Source organism: Brienomyrus brachyistius, chromosome 3 (genome assembly GCF_023856365.1).
Source record: "Brienomyrus brachyistius isolate T26 chromosome 3, BBRACH_0.4, whole genome shotgun sequence".
Classification (NCBI taxonomy): domain Eukaryota; kingdom Metazoa; phylum Chordata; class Actinopteri; order Osteoglossiformes; family Mormyridae; genus Brienomyrus; species Brienomyrus brachyistius.
The window spans coordinates 7,295,159-7,311,477 of NC_064535.1; the positions used below are offsets into that span (position 1 = coordinate 7,295,159).

General features: G+C 50.0%; 1 protein-coding gene across 1 annotated transcript in view; it reads right to left on the reverse strand.

Annotated features, from left to right (window-relative positions):
* Positions 1-3,580: 3,580 nt before the first annotated feature.
* The window catches only part of LOC125738604 (homeobox protein Meis1-like), a 46,404-nt gene continuing 33,665 nt past the window's right edge, over positions 3,581-16,319 (reverse strand). The window contains exons 12-15 of the mRNA XM_049007762.1: positions 10,137-10,218; positions 9,120-9,209; positions 8,827-8,919; positions 3,581-4,894 (exon numbers count right to left, since the gene is read on the reverse strand). Of these exons, the coding sequence (XP_048863719.1) occupies positions 8,861-8,919; positions 9,120-9,209; positions 10,137-10,218 (231 nt within the window). The 3' untranslated portion in view covers positions 3,581-4,894; positions 8,827-8,860. The remainder of the gene's footprint in view (positions 4,895-8,826; positions 8,920-9,119; positions 9,210-10,136; positions 10,219-16,319) is intronic.

The window sequence follows — 16,319 nt, forward strand, 5'->3', positions numbered from 1 at the left end:
CATAAAATGTATTTCTTTTGTTAAATAGTACAGGTCTCTTGTGCATAAGGTAATTATACCAAAATAAAATACTGAAATAGACTTGCTAAAACACAGGTATAATGCATCAATTATCTATACACAGATAGACTGCATGCTTCACACACACAATTAGATAGATGGACAGTAAAATGATTAAATGGACTTGAAGAGTGGCTGGGAACTTTCACATGTTCAGACAGTCGTACTTTATGATCTGTCTACGAAATGGCCAGTGATCAAATTGTACACTGATACACAGAAACCTCCATCTGCAGACTGGCTCACAACAGGAACATGCCGTGCAGGAACACGCCCCCCCCCCTCCCCCCGGGCGGGCGGGTTGCCTGGCCTGGCGGTCGAAGCTGACACAGGGATGTATGCTTTAAGAACTTGGGGACAACGGCATGCAACCCAGTCCTGCATGAAGAAAATACTGCATGTGTGTGTGTGGGGGGGGGGGGGGGGGGGAGAGAGCACCGTTACACTCACAGAGCAAATTTTTCTTCCTTCATACTCCGACAGCTCGCTATTGGGGCAGTTTGTTTGCAGAAAGCGCTTTCTGGTTTTCGCCTGACAGCCTAGGATATATGTGACCGAAGGTCTCGCCTGTCTTTTGTATGGGGAGCGGCACTGAACACTGGCATTGTGCTCATTTTGTTCGCCCGATTCTGGGAAACACAGGACTCGCATTCAAAAATAAAAATGACATCTTATAGACTTAAAGGGCTACGAATAAACTGTCCGCAGATAATGAGAACGAAAACAGCGTGGCAATAGGGCCATATATTTCAGGGATTTTACTGAAACAAATGCCTTGAAGACAGTATTACCACCAGTTGACGTGAAGGAAGTGATGACTTTATAGTCTACTTTAAATGTATTCAGAAAGGCCTATTTTAGTAGCTAAGTCCGTCAACGTCTACGGCAATACATAACGTAACATTAAAAAAAACATGTAGCCTACTTCCGACTTGGGAGACCGCAAGTGCATTTTCAGTAAGTGTGAATCCATAGTAAATGGAATTCGGCTTCATTAATGAAATCGCTACTAGTTTTTCCCCACCTACATCCCTTTAAAAGCGACTCAATAAAACATTTTTATGTAACCAAAGACTTTTACAAACATCTCGGCCTGAGCGCTTGGCTTTATCATGTGTAACACAGGGCAACAGCGTGTTTGCGCACTGGCCGTTTCTACATACTTGTCAAAAAAAGCAATATGGAGCAAGTTTATGGGGGGTTTCGGAAAGTGGGGGGTCCTAATTGTATGCACAACTGTGCACTATAAAGTGTCTTTAAAGGTCTAAAGACAGCATGTCTTTATTGGACGTAATTGAGATGAAATGACAAAGCAGGCTAGGCATCCAATTACAAATTAAATTACAAAAACAGAAAAAAACGAAACGTTTCTGCTATTTCTAATCAAAGGTACCCCGGCTGATATGATTGACCATGGGCCGCAAATAGATAATTAAGATCAGTTTGACACTGTAATATTTTGAAACTCAATATTGTATAAAAAAATACTCTTTTCAAACCATCGCGTATTTCACTTAAGCTCGAAACCGCTGCTTTATTAGAGAATAAATATATTTCGTGTATTAACAATAGTATTTTAAAAACCGGTCGCTGAAATAAAAATGGCCGATAACAGTTTTCCAGACCCCCTAAAGATGGCAGTCAAACATGGGATTTACCCGCAATACGTCTCCAGAGCTCCGGAATTCAAACTCGAGGGGCTCCCAGCCTGGAGCCGGGGACTGGAGCTGTGTGATTAAAACTCCGCCGCTTCTGCTGTGTAAATAGCATTCAGATTGGGCAGGGCAGGGAAAAAAATACATAAAAGCATAATAAAGGCCAAATTCTAAGTCTCGAAGGGATGGATTTACAAGTTTGTGCGAAATAATGTAAGATTTTATACATATACATCGTCCAAACCCCCACCGATCTAGAATACACCCTAAGTGCGCCTGTGTAAAACTTAGGCTGCTTCAAGTTGTACTTCATTGCCCCGTCTTCCTTGGCCGCCCACTTTAAATTGTGGATCTAAAGAGTTGAAAATTAGAGTTATACTAGTTTAGCAGCCAGGAGTAACCAATATCTTAATAAGGAAAAAATATGGCAATCGCAATATTATGCAAGTTAATTTTTAAATGCTCGTTTCCACGGACCTGTGACGTATCTCCGACGATATTTCATCATACTCGCATTTGTTGCGCTTTCAGCCCATACAAAGTAAGTGGAAGAGTGAGAAAATGGCACGTAAAAACACCTTCGGTTAAATGGTCAAATTACAGCCGCATAACTGACTGCAGTGCAACAGCTATAGTGCAAACATGATGATTTCCACAAAAGTCTGGGAATGGAAATGCAGGAGCAATTTACATGCGAGATGTTCCGTCGGCGGCGAGCGTTTGAAGCCACATCTCGCTATAAAACAGGCTCAAATACAAGTGAGCAGGTGAACCGTTTAAATCCAAAACGCTGTTTAGATTTTCTCTAAAGTGGCATTAAATCCATAAATCCTCACGCAAGCCGCCCCCAAGCCACGGCTTCTTCCTTTTTTTTGTCCTGCTTTGGAAAAGCCCTGAGTTGGGGAAGCCTGACTTTGGATATGCAATCACCTAAACCATCTTACCTTTCCTTTTCTTCGTGGGATGAAATGCAGCCGCCCCTACTTTGCAACCATAGCGAATACGGGACAAATTTATAGTCTGGAGCATAGTATTACTAACTACAATAAATCGACAAAAAAGTAAGCTTCCGTGCAGTGTTCAGAAGTAGATCAGCGTTGTGTTGGCCCGTGTAACAGCCCTTAAAGCACAGGGGGGACAGCTGACCATGACTGGGCTACCATCGCATACCGAGCGTGTAAACAGGCTTGGGGGAATAACATGCTCAGTGCGCATCCTCATGAGTGCACAGATATATCATTTGCACACTTGCACTTCGTGCACTTAAGCCTATGCTTAAACAGTATCATTTATATATTACTTTGTCCTCAGACCTCAAAAAGGAGAAAACCAGAAACGATAACATAATGACACTTCCCGTCTCATCCAGTGCAAACAGTAATAAACACACCGCCGCTTGTTTCACTTAGACCATATATCTGTCATATATTTGAAAAAACCGCAGATGTGCCTGCGCCTAGCGTTGGTGTAAGGATAAACAACGAGAGAAAATTCAATACCACACGGCGTATCCTTCACCAAATAAAATATATAATTCTTTGCTTTTAAGACGTGATCTGCGGCGCTAATGCGTAAACATGGAACCTGCGTAAAGCGAGATTTATCGCTCTCGCTTATTCTTACGTAGGTTATAGGCCCCCGAACTTTCTAAAATTTGCTCCAAAGCTGGAAAGCACTGCCCCCTCAGCTTTAGTTACCGCACTCCAGCCTTTCAGTTCATATAAAAGTAGATATCCTCCTGCCCTTCGTTTCTGTAAGTAGTATAGTTAAGTCTCTTGCGAAGACAGACGTCTCCAAAAACAAATTCACGCCTATCTGAGGAATCATACGGGTTTAAAAGCAATATTACATCCATATCTCTGCAGTCTTTTTTTCCACAAAAATTTATTTATTTACAACGTATACATAAAGTCTCCGATGAACCGTGGAAAAGTATCGCATGAATTAGTAATATTTTTTCCTTTGACAGAAAGTAAGAGACTTAATTTACTTTTGTCTTAGGGCAACTTCTCTCCCCCCTCCCGTGATGAGGCATGGTTGAGACGCGAGAATTGAGACAGGCGTGACACTTGGGCGCCCAGACACACACGATCGTTTGCGCGCGCGCGCACACACACACACACACACACACACATTTTGGTTTCCAAACGGCCTCACGCCTCCGCAGCAGCTGATCAGCCGATGCGTGTGTCCGCAGCGTCCCGTTTGCCTTTCCGCTGTGCATCTGTTTGCTGATGAAAGGTGGACAAACGACGGCAGAGGTGAAGAGAGGCTCCCTCGCAGGACAGAGCTGTTTTAATGCCCAGCAACTTCGCAAATAAAGCCCTTTGTTTTTGTCACGGGGGGCGGGGGGCGCGATGTAAGGGAGTAAGGCTTGTCGATGTCATTGATCTGATCGAATCGTTTCTTTTTAATTCTCTTCCGTTTTTAAACATCAAGTGAATCGGGGAGGAGGTCAGCGTCTATGGAGGCGGCACACACACACAGTGTGGAAAGAAAAAACTTCACATCCTTTAAAAAATCTATTAGAAACAACATAATATGCAGAACAATACGATAGCATTTACAATAATTATTTCTCAGTTCTCCTGAGAGTCCAAGGTAATTTTACAACAGTATATACTATATCCCCGCGCTCGCCCCGCCCCTCGCCTCAGAGCTGATATAGATTTAATCGCATTGTGTCTCTGTTTAGCTTTTCTTTTACTGAGCACTTCGTGTCCAAAGTGTCCTCAGCTGGTTCTCACTTTTGTGGAGAAGATAACCTCCTCTTCTGAGGTGTCAGTTTTTCAGTTTGAAGATGACCACCGTCGCCCAAAGAAGGAAAAAAAATAGACTTTTTTGTTTAAAATTCACTTAAATCGCTGAAATAAGGAAACAATCCTCAGGCCGTTAGGTCCATGGTGTGCCACCCCCATGGCAGAGTGTTCCATGTTGAGCGTCGGTTGGGTTTGGGGGGGGGGGGGGGGGGGGTGCAGCGGTGGGCATGGCAGAGTGGGTCAGTCCTTCATACATCGACGTCGGGGGGTGAGATGGTGGTGGCGGGCATGTCCCAGGACGGCGTGTGTCACAGAAGGGCAGAGCGTGGGGGAAGGGGGGGCATCTCAGAGAGGGGGTGTAGTTCAGCTGGCCCGTGCAGATGCCCGTCAGAAAACCGTCCCCTGGCATGCCCTGCTGTCCTGCGTTGGTACGTGGGGAGGGGGAGAGATGGAGGGGGGGGGACAGAATACAGTCAGGGGAAAAAGTTCCTGGGACGCCAAAGCCAGCAGTATGACCTCCCATTCCCCCACCCCCCCCCCCCAAGCACTCGCCGACCATAGCTAATTACCTCACACGCTCCATAAAAATGTTAATGACGCACTCGTAACCGTGTCAGCGATCACTGGTTGGCGCCTTCTACCGTTTATGTTGCACCATGGCACCACGGAAGCCCCCCCCCCCCCTCTCTCTTTCTCTCTCTATTTTTTTTTTTCAGGAAATTTTCTGTCATGCAGTGCCATGCTCACGCGGATGAGAAAATATGTCCCCTGCTTTCCGAAAATAGTGCGGGAAGGAAAGGCGTCTCCTGAGTAATAGAGGGATGATGGAAATGACTACAGCACAAATCCAGGATATAGTCCATCCCGGTGGGACGATACAGGAGCCCGTGAACGAGCTGCTCGGCTCGGTCCGCCACGAGGGACTCGCTCTCAGCCCGGGCATCAGCTATAACCGAGGAAACCCAACCGGCAATGGAATCTGTGTCTGAGGTCAAAGGAATCAAGGTCATGTGACCTGTGCATGCATGTGCACGTTCCCCATCCGATCTCTAACCCCAGCTATTTCAGAGTCTACAATCGGCAGCCCATATACTTGATGTCAAGCCCCGCCCCCTTTACCCGCACCCCTCCGTAATCGAGACCTAGTCTCTGCCTGCATGTCACCATAACAGGAAGTACGGAAAACTGTGTTTGAAAGGAACTTAACTCGCTTCTAAACAGTGCCATTAGGGAGACGGGGGGATGTCAGACAGTCGTGTTTCATTCACTTGCGGTTCTCTTCTCCAATGTGGCTGCCTCTTCATGCACAGGTTTGGCCACAAAGAGTGGCTGGGTGCTACAATGAAGATGAGCTGCTTTCTACAGCAAACTGCCTTCCAGAAGGATCTGAGAATCTCTAGGCTGCCTAATTCAATCCAGCTGGCTCCTGTCTTTATGCTACGACATTTGGGATAGAAACTCACTTTGCATAAGTCACACAACAATTGCTGGTACTTTCAGCTCTAGAAAAGCATATAGATTCAGATGGAAATTAGGGTTATATCCATGAATGTGTGTGAACAGGTAAATTTAATGGAAATCGAGGATAAGCCGGGAGATACACACAGGGAAGTGAAATTCAAACGTGTTCCTTTAACACGTGATTCAGAGAAATCCGTATTGATAAATAAATGCATGATTTAAGAGCAGAGGGAAAGTTGTTAGAGTAGCTAAAATGAAAAGGAGGGGAAGCACCTAGCCCGTTCTGAAATGTATCCACTCTGTTGCCCCTGGGGTGGGGTGGGGGGGCTGGGGGCAGGCCAGGGCTTGCAGCGAGGCTAACATCTGAGCTAAGGTGCACATTTAAGGGCGCAGGGGGAAAAGAAGTGTATTATCCCAATGTGAGAAAGGTGGGATATGTGAGAAATGGTCCGGCCATCTTTCCGGAAAACTGCACAACCGAACCTGCCGGTCATCTGACGCTGGCTGTTTTTAACTCTTTTTTTTTTGCAAACCATAATCTCTGAACGCTGTGTGTGCGTGCCACCCCACCGACCGGGTCAAACATTTTCACAAGTATGTCACGTGCAAAGCTCAAGCCACATCAGGGAGGATGGCAGAGGACGAGGGTCCTTGGAGTCTGTTATCTGACAGGCAAATGCTTCGGACAGCCCTGCCTCTGCGGGCCATTTTACAGGCACCGGTGCACAATTTATTGCCTCTGGTCGATTCAAATAAATAAACACTCTTTTTATTATTTTTAAGAGCGACACTCAAGGGCGCCAGTCAACATTAAAAGTCTTTTTTCGCCTCTTGTCCTTTTGTTCTCCCCCGTTTGAAATGCGACCGGGTCAGGTGCATTGCTGCAGCGGCAGTGTTGGGAACAGAGCGTGCCGTTTAGCTCATTAATGCGAACGACCTGGTCCGGTTCTGGTTTAGAGAGATACCAGGGGACTCCATCAACGGGAGCTATGTGTGCGTCAGCAATCATCTGTGCCCCCCCCCCCCAATTTTTCTTTCTTTCCTTTCCACTGTTACTTAAAAGGGGAATTTTAAAAAAAGAGTTCAGGTTCTAGAAAGGGGGGAGCCTGACCCCGGGAGAGGTTAACAAATTTCAGCTTCGTAATTGGAGGAGCAGATTCCCGAAAGGGCGCGCAGCGGCAGTGCCGGGTAGGTCAGGGTTGGCACGGCCGTGCACCAACACCCTACTGGGGCACCAGGGGAACCCCTATATGGCCATAATTAATTTCTGCACTGTGATCACTCTTGTCCAAAAAAGAATAAAAATTTTAAAAAAGGCAATATTCACCCCCCCTTGGCTAATTTTGCAAAAGAACACAAAAAGGGATGGGGTGTCAGGGAGGGGTGCGGACAGAAAACAGTCATTTTCCCAGCAATCAAAGAGATTAGTTCTTCTGCATGGCTTGCTGTGCTCTATCGGGGTTGACAGGAGCCCGTTTTCTAAGGGTTATAAGCTTCATAATCATCAAGGGCAGAAAGCAGACCTTTCTCTATAAGTAGGATTAATTGGCTTTGGTCTTAAGTAATGCTGTAGAGTTACTACCAGAAACACCTTCATGTACGGTCCTGGGACTCCCCCCTGAAAATAGCTGCTTAATCTTGCCTTAAGGAAAATCTCCCAACTAATGAAAATTGCTTATAAAATATAACGTACCCTCAGTCCCTTAATCAAATAAGATAACTTTTTTTTCTTTTTTCATAATAACCTATTAATTTAATTGGTCATGAAGAGTATAACACATCACTTACATTTAATTGACCTAGAAACAGAGCAAAAAATATTTAAATGAGACCAGACAGGAAATATCGGTGATGAAGTCGTAAATGGGAGTCTCCTCGCGGTGGTGACGTCTTGGTTACGCGCCGCCTCTACCCGCAGTGTTCCCATTGGTCTTATTTTGGATTCCACACGTGGCCCAATTACGGCGCTTGGCTTGTAAACTGAGACCTTCGGAGGTGGGCCTTTCAGCACGGCATTCTGGGAGTTAACATAGCTGCTGGGAAGATACTGCACAAGCCAGGGATTTGGCGGGGGGGGGGGGGGCTTGTTCCTGCTGCACCCCTCCCTCCTCAAGTTGTGTAATAAAGGGGTCGCCATGGATCCCACACCGAGGACAGACCGGAATAAAAACCGCGGAGCGGACATACACGGCACTCCCCTATCCTCACTCGCCAAAGTGGGAGCCCATGAGGGGAGGATGTTGCACTGGGCCATCTCACAGGAACAGTTCATTAATGACCCCTGCTTCTGCAGGCCGGCTCAGTCAGGTCCATTCGTCATGCTGCCTGTGATGGCATATTTAATTTGGACACAGCCAATTAGGGAGAGTGTGGCAGGATGGCCCTGTGAACACACTGCAGTTTCTGCCACCATGTCACAGCCTTGCAGCTAGGTGGCGCCACGCTGGGTTCAAAGTGCGTGTGGGAGTGTCTTCTACCTCAGGCTTCTCTGCCTTTCATTTTTTTAGCCCCCATCTCACAGGTCAATGCATTAATGCGTCTCACGCATTACCTGCCGTGAGACAGATTTATGACACTTTGGGGACAAGATCTCTCCTCTTCCCGCCGCCCGGCCGCTTACATTTTGCCAATCAGGCGGTTGCCATGGCAACACCCCCTTCTGCTTCCCTTTCCTCTCGGCTGTTGTCCCTTCTCACCACTGCCAGTCTCTCTCTCTCTTTCGCAGCCCCCGCCCTGATCCAATTTGCGTCCGAAACGCCACGCCATTGCGGGGGGGGCCTTCGGGTGCCCAAACGAAACCGAAACACACCCACGCTTGAGGAAAAAAAAATAAAAAATGGGGGAGAATGGCAAGGTGAAGGAGCGTGCGTGTTTATCCTGTGCGTACTTACATCCCCCTGGCTTTGCGGGTGCTTAGCATGACGGTTACATGTAGTGCCACTGCCCCTCCATTCCCATGTTCATACCCATTCCGCTCATGGGCCCTGGAAGAAGAGAGAGGAAAGGAAGGAGCATAGAGATCAGCTTTCGTGGGTTGGGGGGGGGGGCAGCTACATAGGGGGTGGGGTCCCTGTTAGCTCACTGACACTTGGGAAAACAAAAGGGTGGAGGGTATGTTACAAACCACACCTGAGGAATTGTTTGGGGGGGGGGGTGGGGAGAGGGACACGTAATCAGGCTTTACCAGGTGGTCTGATGCCCATGTGTTGCTGGCCATCCATGACGAAGCCTCCCATTGGCTGCCCGTCGGGATTGTAGGGCGCGCCCTGACTGACTGCAAATGAGACGACTGGGAATCATTATTTTTATCATCGCACTTGTTTTCCTTCACTATCCAACTTCTTTTTTAAAAAAAGAACAAGCCCTCTACCAATTTATGCTCCTGGATAATCTACCAGAGCAGATTTCACCTGAGCTCCCTACCAAGCAGCATGAGAGGAGGGACTCCCCACCCCGCTGGGACTTGAACCCATAACCTCATGGTTCAGCTCTTTAACAACTCTGCCTAATTGTGGCTGTTTTTCCACCAGAAGAAAAAAAATGCAAATCCCATTCATAAACACAATCCCATGTGATCCCAGTCTGAGGAAATGGACAGGGAGCCAGTTTGTCTTCGGAAGTTGGACAAGCGTTAGTTTGGGAACAACGAGACCAGTTAGTCTGTTGGAATAACAAATAGCTAATTAAAGGAGCTTCAACAATCAGTAGCGTATTTGAGAAGGATTAGGACCCCTACCCCGCCAAACTCTAATCCTAAACAAACTGGACTAACCCCCTGTATGGGCTACCGCATGGGCCGAGCCCCAGGGACTGCCTTTGAACTTTACAGAGTCCCTAATGCAGTTCTGACCTCACCGACCCCTGACCCTTATTACAGGTAATAAAGTTTATGGGCAGTGCACCGCAAGCCATGCTCCGGGGCCCCCTGGCAGCAGCGGGGCGAGGGGGGTGGGCAGCAGGGGGGTCGGGAGCATGTGCTGGACGGGAGCCGGCTCCACCTGCTCCATACCCGGTTCTGATTTTGTTTCAGCAGGTTAACCTGCCCCTCCCCCTACGCGGGAGCTTCTGGTATGCTGTGGCAACACCCACTTTGGGTCCAGCTGCTCCGAGCTGTTAGTGGGCCAGGTAACATTGCTGGTGGGAGGGAGGTCCGGAGCATGGGTCATGGGGGACTTGGGTGTGGTTACTAAGGAGGACTTGCCTGCTCGGTTGGACTGGTCGATCATAGGCTGTACTATTCTCCGTCGTGCATTAATGAACCTGGAAGAGATGGGGTGGGTGGTTAGTTAAACAAATAACAACATCATCAGACAGGGTGGAAGGAGGTGTGGAGAAGGTGTGATCCATAAAGGCCCGGGAGGCTGTGGCACCGTTGTAACAGAATCCTCTGATGGTGGATACCTGCGGCATGTTATTGACTCATCGTCTCTGTTACCCTGGATTCCTGTTGGACCTTTAGATTCCCTCTCAGTGACAAAATGTTTTTCCTTGTGGGCCATGTGACTGCGGTGGGGGCGGGGGGTCGCCAGTTTGCGCATGTGCTTGTGAAGTCAGCATATTTGGCATGCATGGCTTATGAACCCCCATCCCTACCCCTCCCCCCCCCCTTCCCTGCCCCCCAGCAGAAGACCACTCTGGTCTTGCTCTGGCTAAAGCTTTCTGGAGCACCCCTGTGACCCCCAGTGACCCCCCATGACCCTTTAGAGTGCAAGCTCAGGGGTTCTGACTTGATTTATGGCCCCCCCCCCTCCTCCCTACTGCGGCTGGATATTTCCATTTCATCTTTTGCTGGGGGAGTAGGGGGGGGGGGGGGTGCTGGAGTTTGGTGGGAGGGGGGGAATTAGAGGAGTTGTTTGGCAAGACAATGGCAGCGCTGGCCCTTTCAGAGAAAGGCAAAGAATCTGGAGGGGGGGGGCAGGGGTTTTGGTGGGGGGGTGGCAGGGGGCTGAAGGTAAAGAACGAAAAACAAAACCGAAAAGAAAAATGAACAAACAGCCGCCCTTGTGAACATCTGCTAGACTCCCTAATTGGTCGACTGTCCCCCCCCCCCGCTCTCTGCCCCCCCGCACAGTGCCCACCTTGGCCTTAAAAAGTTTTTTTGTCTTAAATAAGGAAGAAAAAACAGGAAAAGAATGTAATGGCATGGCAGGGCACCATCAAATGAGGGAACGTCTGCACTTTTATCACCGCCTGCTCCGCTCGTACCACTGGGGGGGGCTCCAGCGAGGCCTCTTTTATTGCCTCTCTCCATTTCCCGGCTGGATCTGAAGCTGGGGGGGTCACCCAGGGGTCAGCGCTGCTTCGCCGGTGACCCCTTTTTTTCTCAGCCCCCCCGTGGGATGGAATCCCCCCCCCATGCCAGTATACGCAGGGTTCGGCGTGGCACGGTTTAGACAAAAAAAAAAAAAGTGTCACACAATGTTGGGGGTGTGTGGGGGGGGCTGCTGTTGGAGACAAAGGCTGAGTGTGACGTTCCGCATGCTGCCAGTGAACCGCCCCCCCCCCCAACGACAGGAGGGGAGATTCACCTCTGTGTGACCCCCCCCACACACACACACACACACACACACCGCAGGGCTGCGTTTATGGCCTGCTCAGGCTCTGCTTCCCACCACCCCACAATGAAGCCACTATTCAACAACCCCCCCCCCCACCTCACCCCCCCATCCTCCCTGACAATGGAGAGTTATTTTTTGAGCAAAACGCCACTGCTGGGACCTGCACGGTTACACTTCAAACAAAGGAAGGAAAAATAACAACTTTAAAGAGACAAGAAATGGCGAGAATCGGGAGTCACGGTTTAGGAGTTGGGGGGGGCTGAAAGTCAGCCATGGTCACCCCCCCCCCCCCCTGCCCCCTACACATATGCAACCGGTGACCCTGACACCGGGGGAAAACCGCGAGAGTGTTAATCCTACCCACGTGCCCTCATGGGGCAGCCCTCCCCCCAAAAAGATCTGTGACTCCCCTCCTGACTTTTTGCCTTTTCTCACACTAATCTCAGTTTGCTTTACTGGTTTTACTGGTCTAACTTAACTATCAGAAAGGGGCCAGAGGTCGGAGAAGAAGCTTTATTCTTATATTTAGTGCCAGTTTTTTCCATCCCCCACCCCCCACCATAGGTCAGTGGAGAGGGTATTACATGGGTGCATCTAATCGAGAGGGTCCCGACTATTTGCAGCTGGGAATGCTGAATCACACTCAGCGACCCGCTTGGCTACACCCCAGTCGGACCTCACAGATCTAAGAAACGCTCCCCCAGCAGTGTGGAAGTGTCACGTGATTCCGGACTTGCTGATGTTGCACTCGGACCTTTAAGAATCCGGACCACTGCGTTTAGATCCCATTCCGGCACGTTCTGCACGACGCACCTGGAGAGCCTATTGGATTCCCAAGTCGTCGTGAGATTTCAAAATATCCAGCTGAGTAAAACTGGACAAAGGCATCAACTAAACGACATGAATAATACTGTCATCCAACCAGGTGACAATCACTCTACGGCATCAAAACTGTCCTGTGGCCGTCGCCCAGCCTGCCCCCCTACCCCAGCATTACACACCCCCGTCTTCCGCCGGCCCCCGTGCCCCTCCCTGGATACAGCATGCACACACTGTTGGACATGCCCGCTCTCACAGCCGTTCACTAATTCAGTCCGTTCCCCTCCCTCACTCACATCCTCTAGCCCCAGTACTCTTTTATTCCCACCACCATCATGGTGGCAATGGGCTGGGGGGGGGGGGCATCAGCTATGGTACCCTGCCTGTGCTGAGAAATTCCGGGGATGGTGAAAATCGAAAGGGCCTTCAGTGAGAATATATCGGGGGGGGCGGGGGTGTCTCTTACAGAGCTGGGAAGCTCTGCTTAAAGGTGCTTTCACTGGGGGGGGGGGCAAACAAGACTGGGGTAATATGAGTACTGTATGCAGCATCAGGTACCCCCCACCTACACTGCTGGGCCATTTTGCACCCAGTTAGTCTGGGGTTTGGTGGGCAGGAGGTCACTCCACTACAGGATACCCCTCTCCCTCTCCCTCTCTCTCTCTCTCTCTCTCTCTTCCTCACCCTCCATGCAATGTCTTTCATCTGGCATCTTGCATAATTCGGTCACCAAGCAGAGTGCCCAGAGAGACACAAGTCACAGAATGAACCATAGCCCCCCCACAGACACACACACACACACACTGTAACCCTCTAACGGCCCCCTCTTCCTCATAATGACCCCAGCCTTCACTCTCCCCAGCATACAGGTGCACAAACACACACACACACACACACACGTCCTTGGTAACACACGGCACAATACACACCGAACCGGCTCATATACACACACACACACACAGACACAGACAGACACACACAGAGACACAGACAGACACACACATACAGACATTCAGACAGACATACAGACAAACGGACACAGACAGACAGACACACACATACAGACATTCAGACAGACAGACAGACACACATACAGACATTCAGACAGACAGACAGACACACACACACACAGACAGACACACACAGACAGAGACAGACATACACACACACATAGACACACACACACACACATAGACACACACACACACACACAGACAGACACACACACACACACACACACACACACACGCCGTGGATGCACACCTAATCCGGCCCGCTGGTGGATTACTGTCAAACAAAGAAGGATTACTGTCAAACAAAGAAAACAGGCACACACATGCATGCACACACGCCCTGCAAACACACACACACACACACACACACACACACACACACACAGACAGACAGACAGACAGACAGACAGACACACACAGAGAGACAGACACACACACACACACACACACGGACAGACAGACAGACAGACACACGCAGACAGACACACACACACACACACACACACACACACACACGAGGCAGGCCACCCCCTACTTCCTTACTAAAACACATAGAATGTGGCAGAGGGCAGGGGGGTGGATCAGGTCCATGCAGGTTGCCAGATTCTGAAAAGATGGAGTCTTTAGCCGTAGTTAGACTCCTCCAAGCTACGGGACTTAAAAAACACGACCAACTGCACCTGTCCCTCTTGGTTCTGCCCTCCCCCCCCAAAAATATGGGTTGGTCTGCAGGTACGTTTTATTCTGTTACCTCTGTAACCTGGGGGGTAGGGGGGGTGGGGGAGTAGTGTTCTGCTGAAAGGCCAGGAGGCTCGTACTGAAGGTGCTATACATAGCTGTCATGTCCTGAGGGACCTGCCCGCCACTCAGACACACACACACACACACACACACACACACACACAGAGGGGTCCTCTACCCAGTCGTCACCTGTTGCCCACCAGGCCTGACTTTTACCAGAAGTTTTGATTTTGGTGCAAGAGCATTATCAGATAAAGGAGGGGATTAATAAAGCAGAGATACAGAGGAGGCTGGAGGAGAGAGTCTGGGAACAAGTCGCAACCCCTCCATGTACAGGGAGGCCTGTGTCGGGAACCAGGGCCCTGCTAAGAAGCCTCCCCCTCCCCTGCCCTCCGCTTCCGGCCTCTCTCCCTCTCTCTCCTCCCTCTCTCTCTCGCCCGCTCAGAAACAGGATCCGCGATTTCTCTGAGCGCCGCCTCTCTGTTTTTCCCCCTCCTCTGCTCCACCACACGCCCGGCACTCGCTCTTCCTGCTTTTAAGACCTTCGTAAAAGCTGCCTTATTGACAAAACAATCCATCGCGGGGCCCAAACACCGTCTTTAAGGGGATTATTAAATTCCATCAGGAAGAGTGGGGCGGCCCGGCGCTGAAACCTGAGGACCCCCGCCATCGATTTCGGATCGTCCGCGCTTTATGGAGTGTTCTCAGAACGCTCTCTTACCGTCTCACCCCGACACCCCCCCGCCCCCCCCCCTACGCAAGTCGACCCAACGAGCTACGCCATGCGCCCCCGGATGTGTGATGTAAGCTCCTCCGCCGAGTCCGCCTACCAGCCGCCGGGATTTGACCCGGAATGGCGGCATTCCTTGACTCGGCGCCACGGCACTTTTGGGGTCATCGTGAACCGGGTCACAACCCTCCCCCGCAAACGAAAGCGAGCGAGCCGATTGGGGCACCCCCCATGTTTATAAAAAGCACTGGGGAGGGGATTAAAAAGAACAGAAACGCTGAACAGCTATTCTTGGAGGGGTGGGGGGCAATAAAACTTAAAATGCCTCCCTGACCCCTAGCGATGGGAGCACTAAGCTACTTGACGAGAGCCCCCAACCCCCCCCCAACCCCCCCCCAACCCCCCCCGCAACCCCCCCCCCCACCCAGTCCAGCTATGAAGAAGCACACGTTTATCTCAGCTGATAACATTCAGGGAGGTACAACTCCTCAGACTCCCCCCCCCCCCGCCCCTTAGTTCTGACCCCCCCCAGGCCACATCCCTTCCACCTCTCCCGATTAAAGGGTTTACCAGTTGAAAACAGTCCACAGTCACAGCAGGATGGACACCCCCCTCCATCCCTACCAACCCATTCCTCTGAGCACTCACACCTAGCTACCACGCGATTGGCCAAGCCCATCTTCCCGGCCCTTGGCCCCTGCGCGCTGAGGGCCGCTCCCCAGCACTGTGTACTTGCCAATAATTCATGAGCGATCTGCACCCCTGACCCCCCCCCCCACACCCCCATCCCTGGCTGCTCTTTAGAATCTCACATTTAATCTCCACAGCCACAATTTACAGACCCCCCCCCCCAGCCGCCCTGTTCCGCCATCATCAATAATGAAAGAGAAAACGCGCGTGTTAACAATTCAGCGACACCCCCCTGCTCTTTGAAGCGCCGGGTAGCTTCCGTGTGTTGGCTGCCTGTTTAAAGCGTTCCGGCACGTTCTTTTTGACCGTTTTTTTTACAAATCACTTTATGCTAGACCTGCTCTGACTCCTCAGTCAAACACGGCTGATTCAGGATTAACTAGAACTAAACCAGATTTAACTAATACTAAACCAGAATTACAAACTTTGGGGCAAAAGAGGGCTATCCCAGACACCTTTGGATAGTTTAAGGTACTGTTTGGTCTTGTTATGTATGTTAGTTATGTTGTAGGTGATTCCTGGAGCGTGGGGGTGTGCGGTAAATAAAATCATAACACGGGCAATTGACTCTCAGTACAAGAAGCTCATGAGATCGCATCAGCAGGGGTTGCCATGGAGATGGCCAATGGAGGACTAGTAAGATTGTCTAACATCAGGTGCACAGACCTTCGGTCCTCATGGGCTGCCGCACTCCCGCCCTCCCTCTTAGTACACTTCCAGGTTATAGCTCTGTACTCGCTTTAACAGTGGTTGATATGAGGTTTAGTAAAAGCCCGGTCAAGCTTAATACACTGCCCAGGCCACGCCCACCACATGGCGACATCATCCTATTC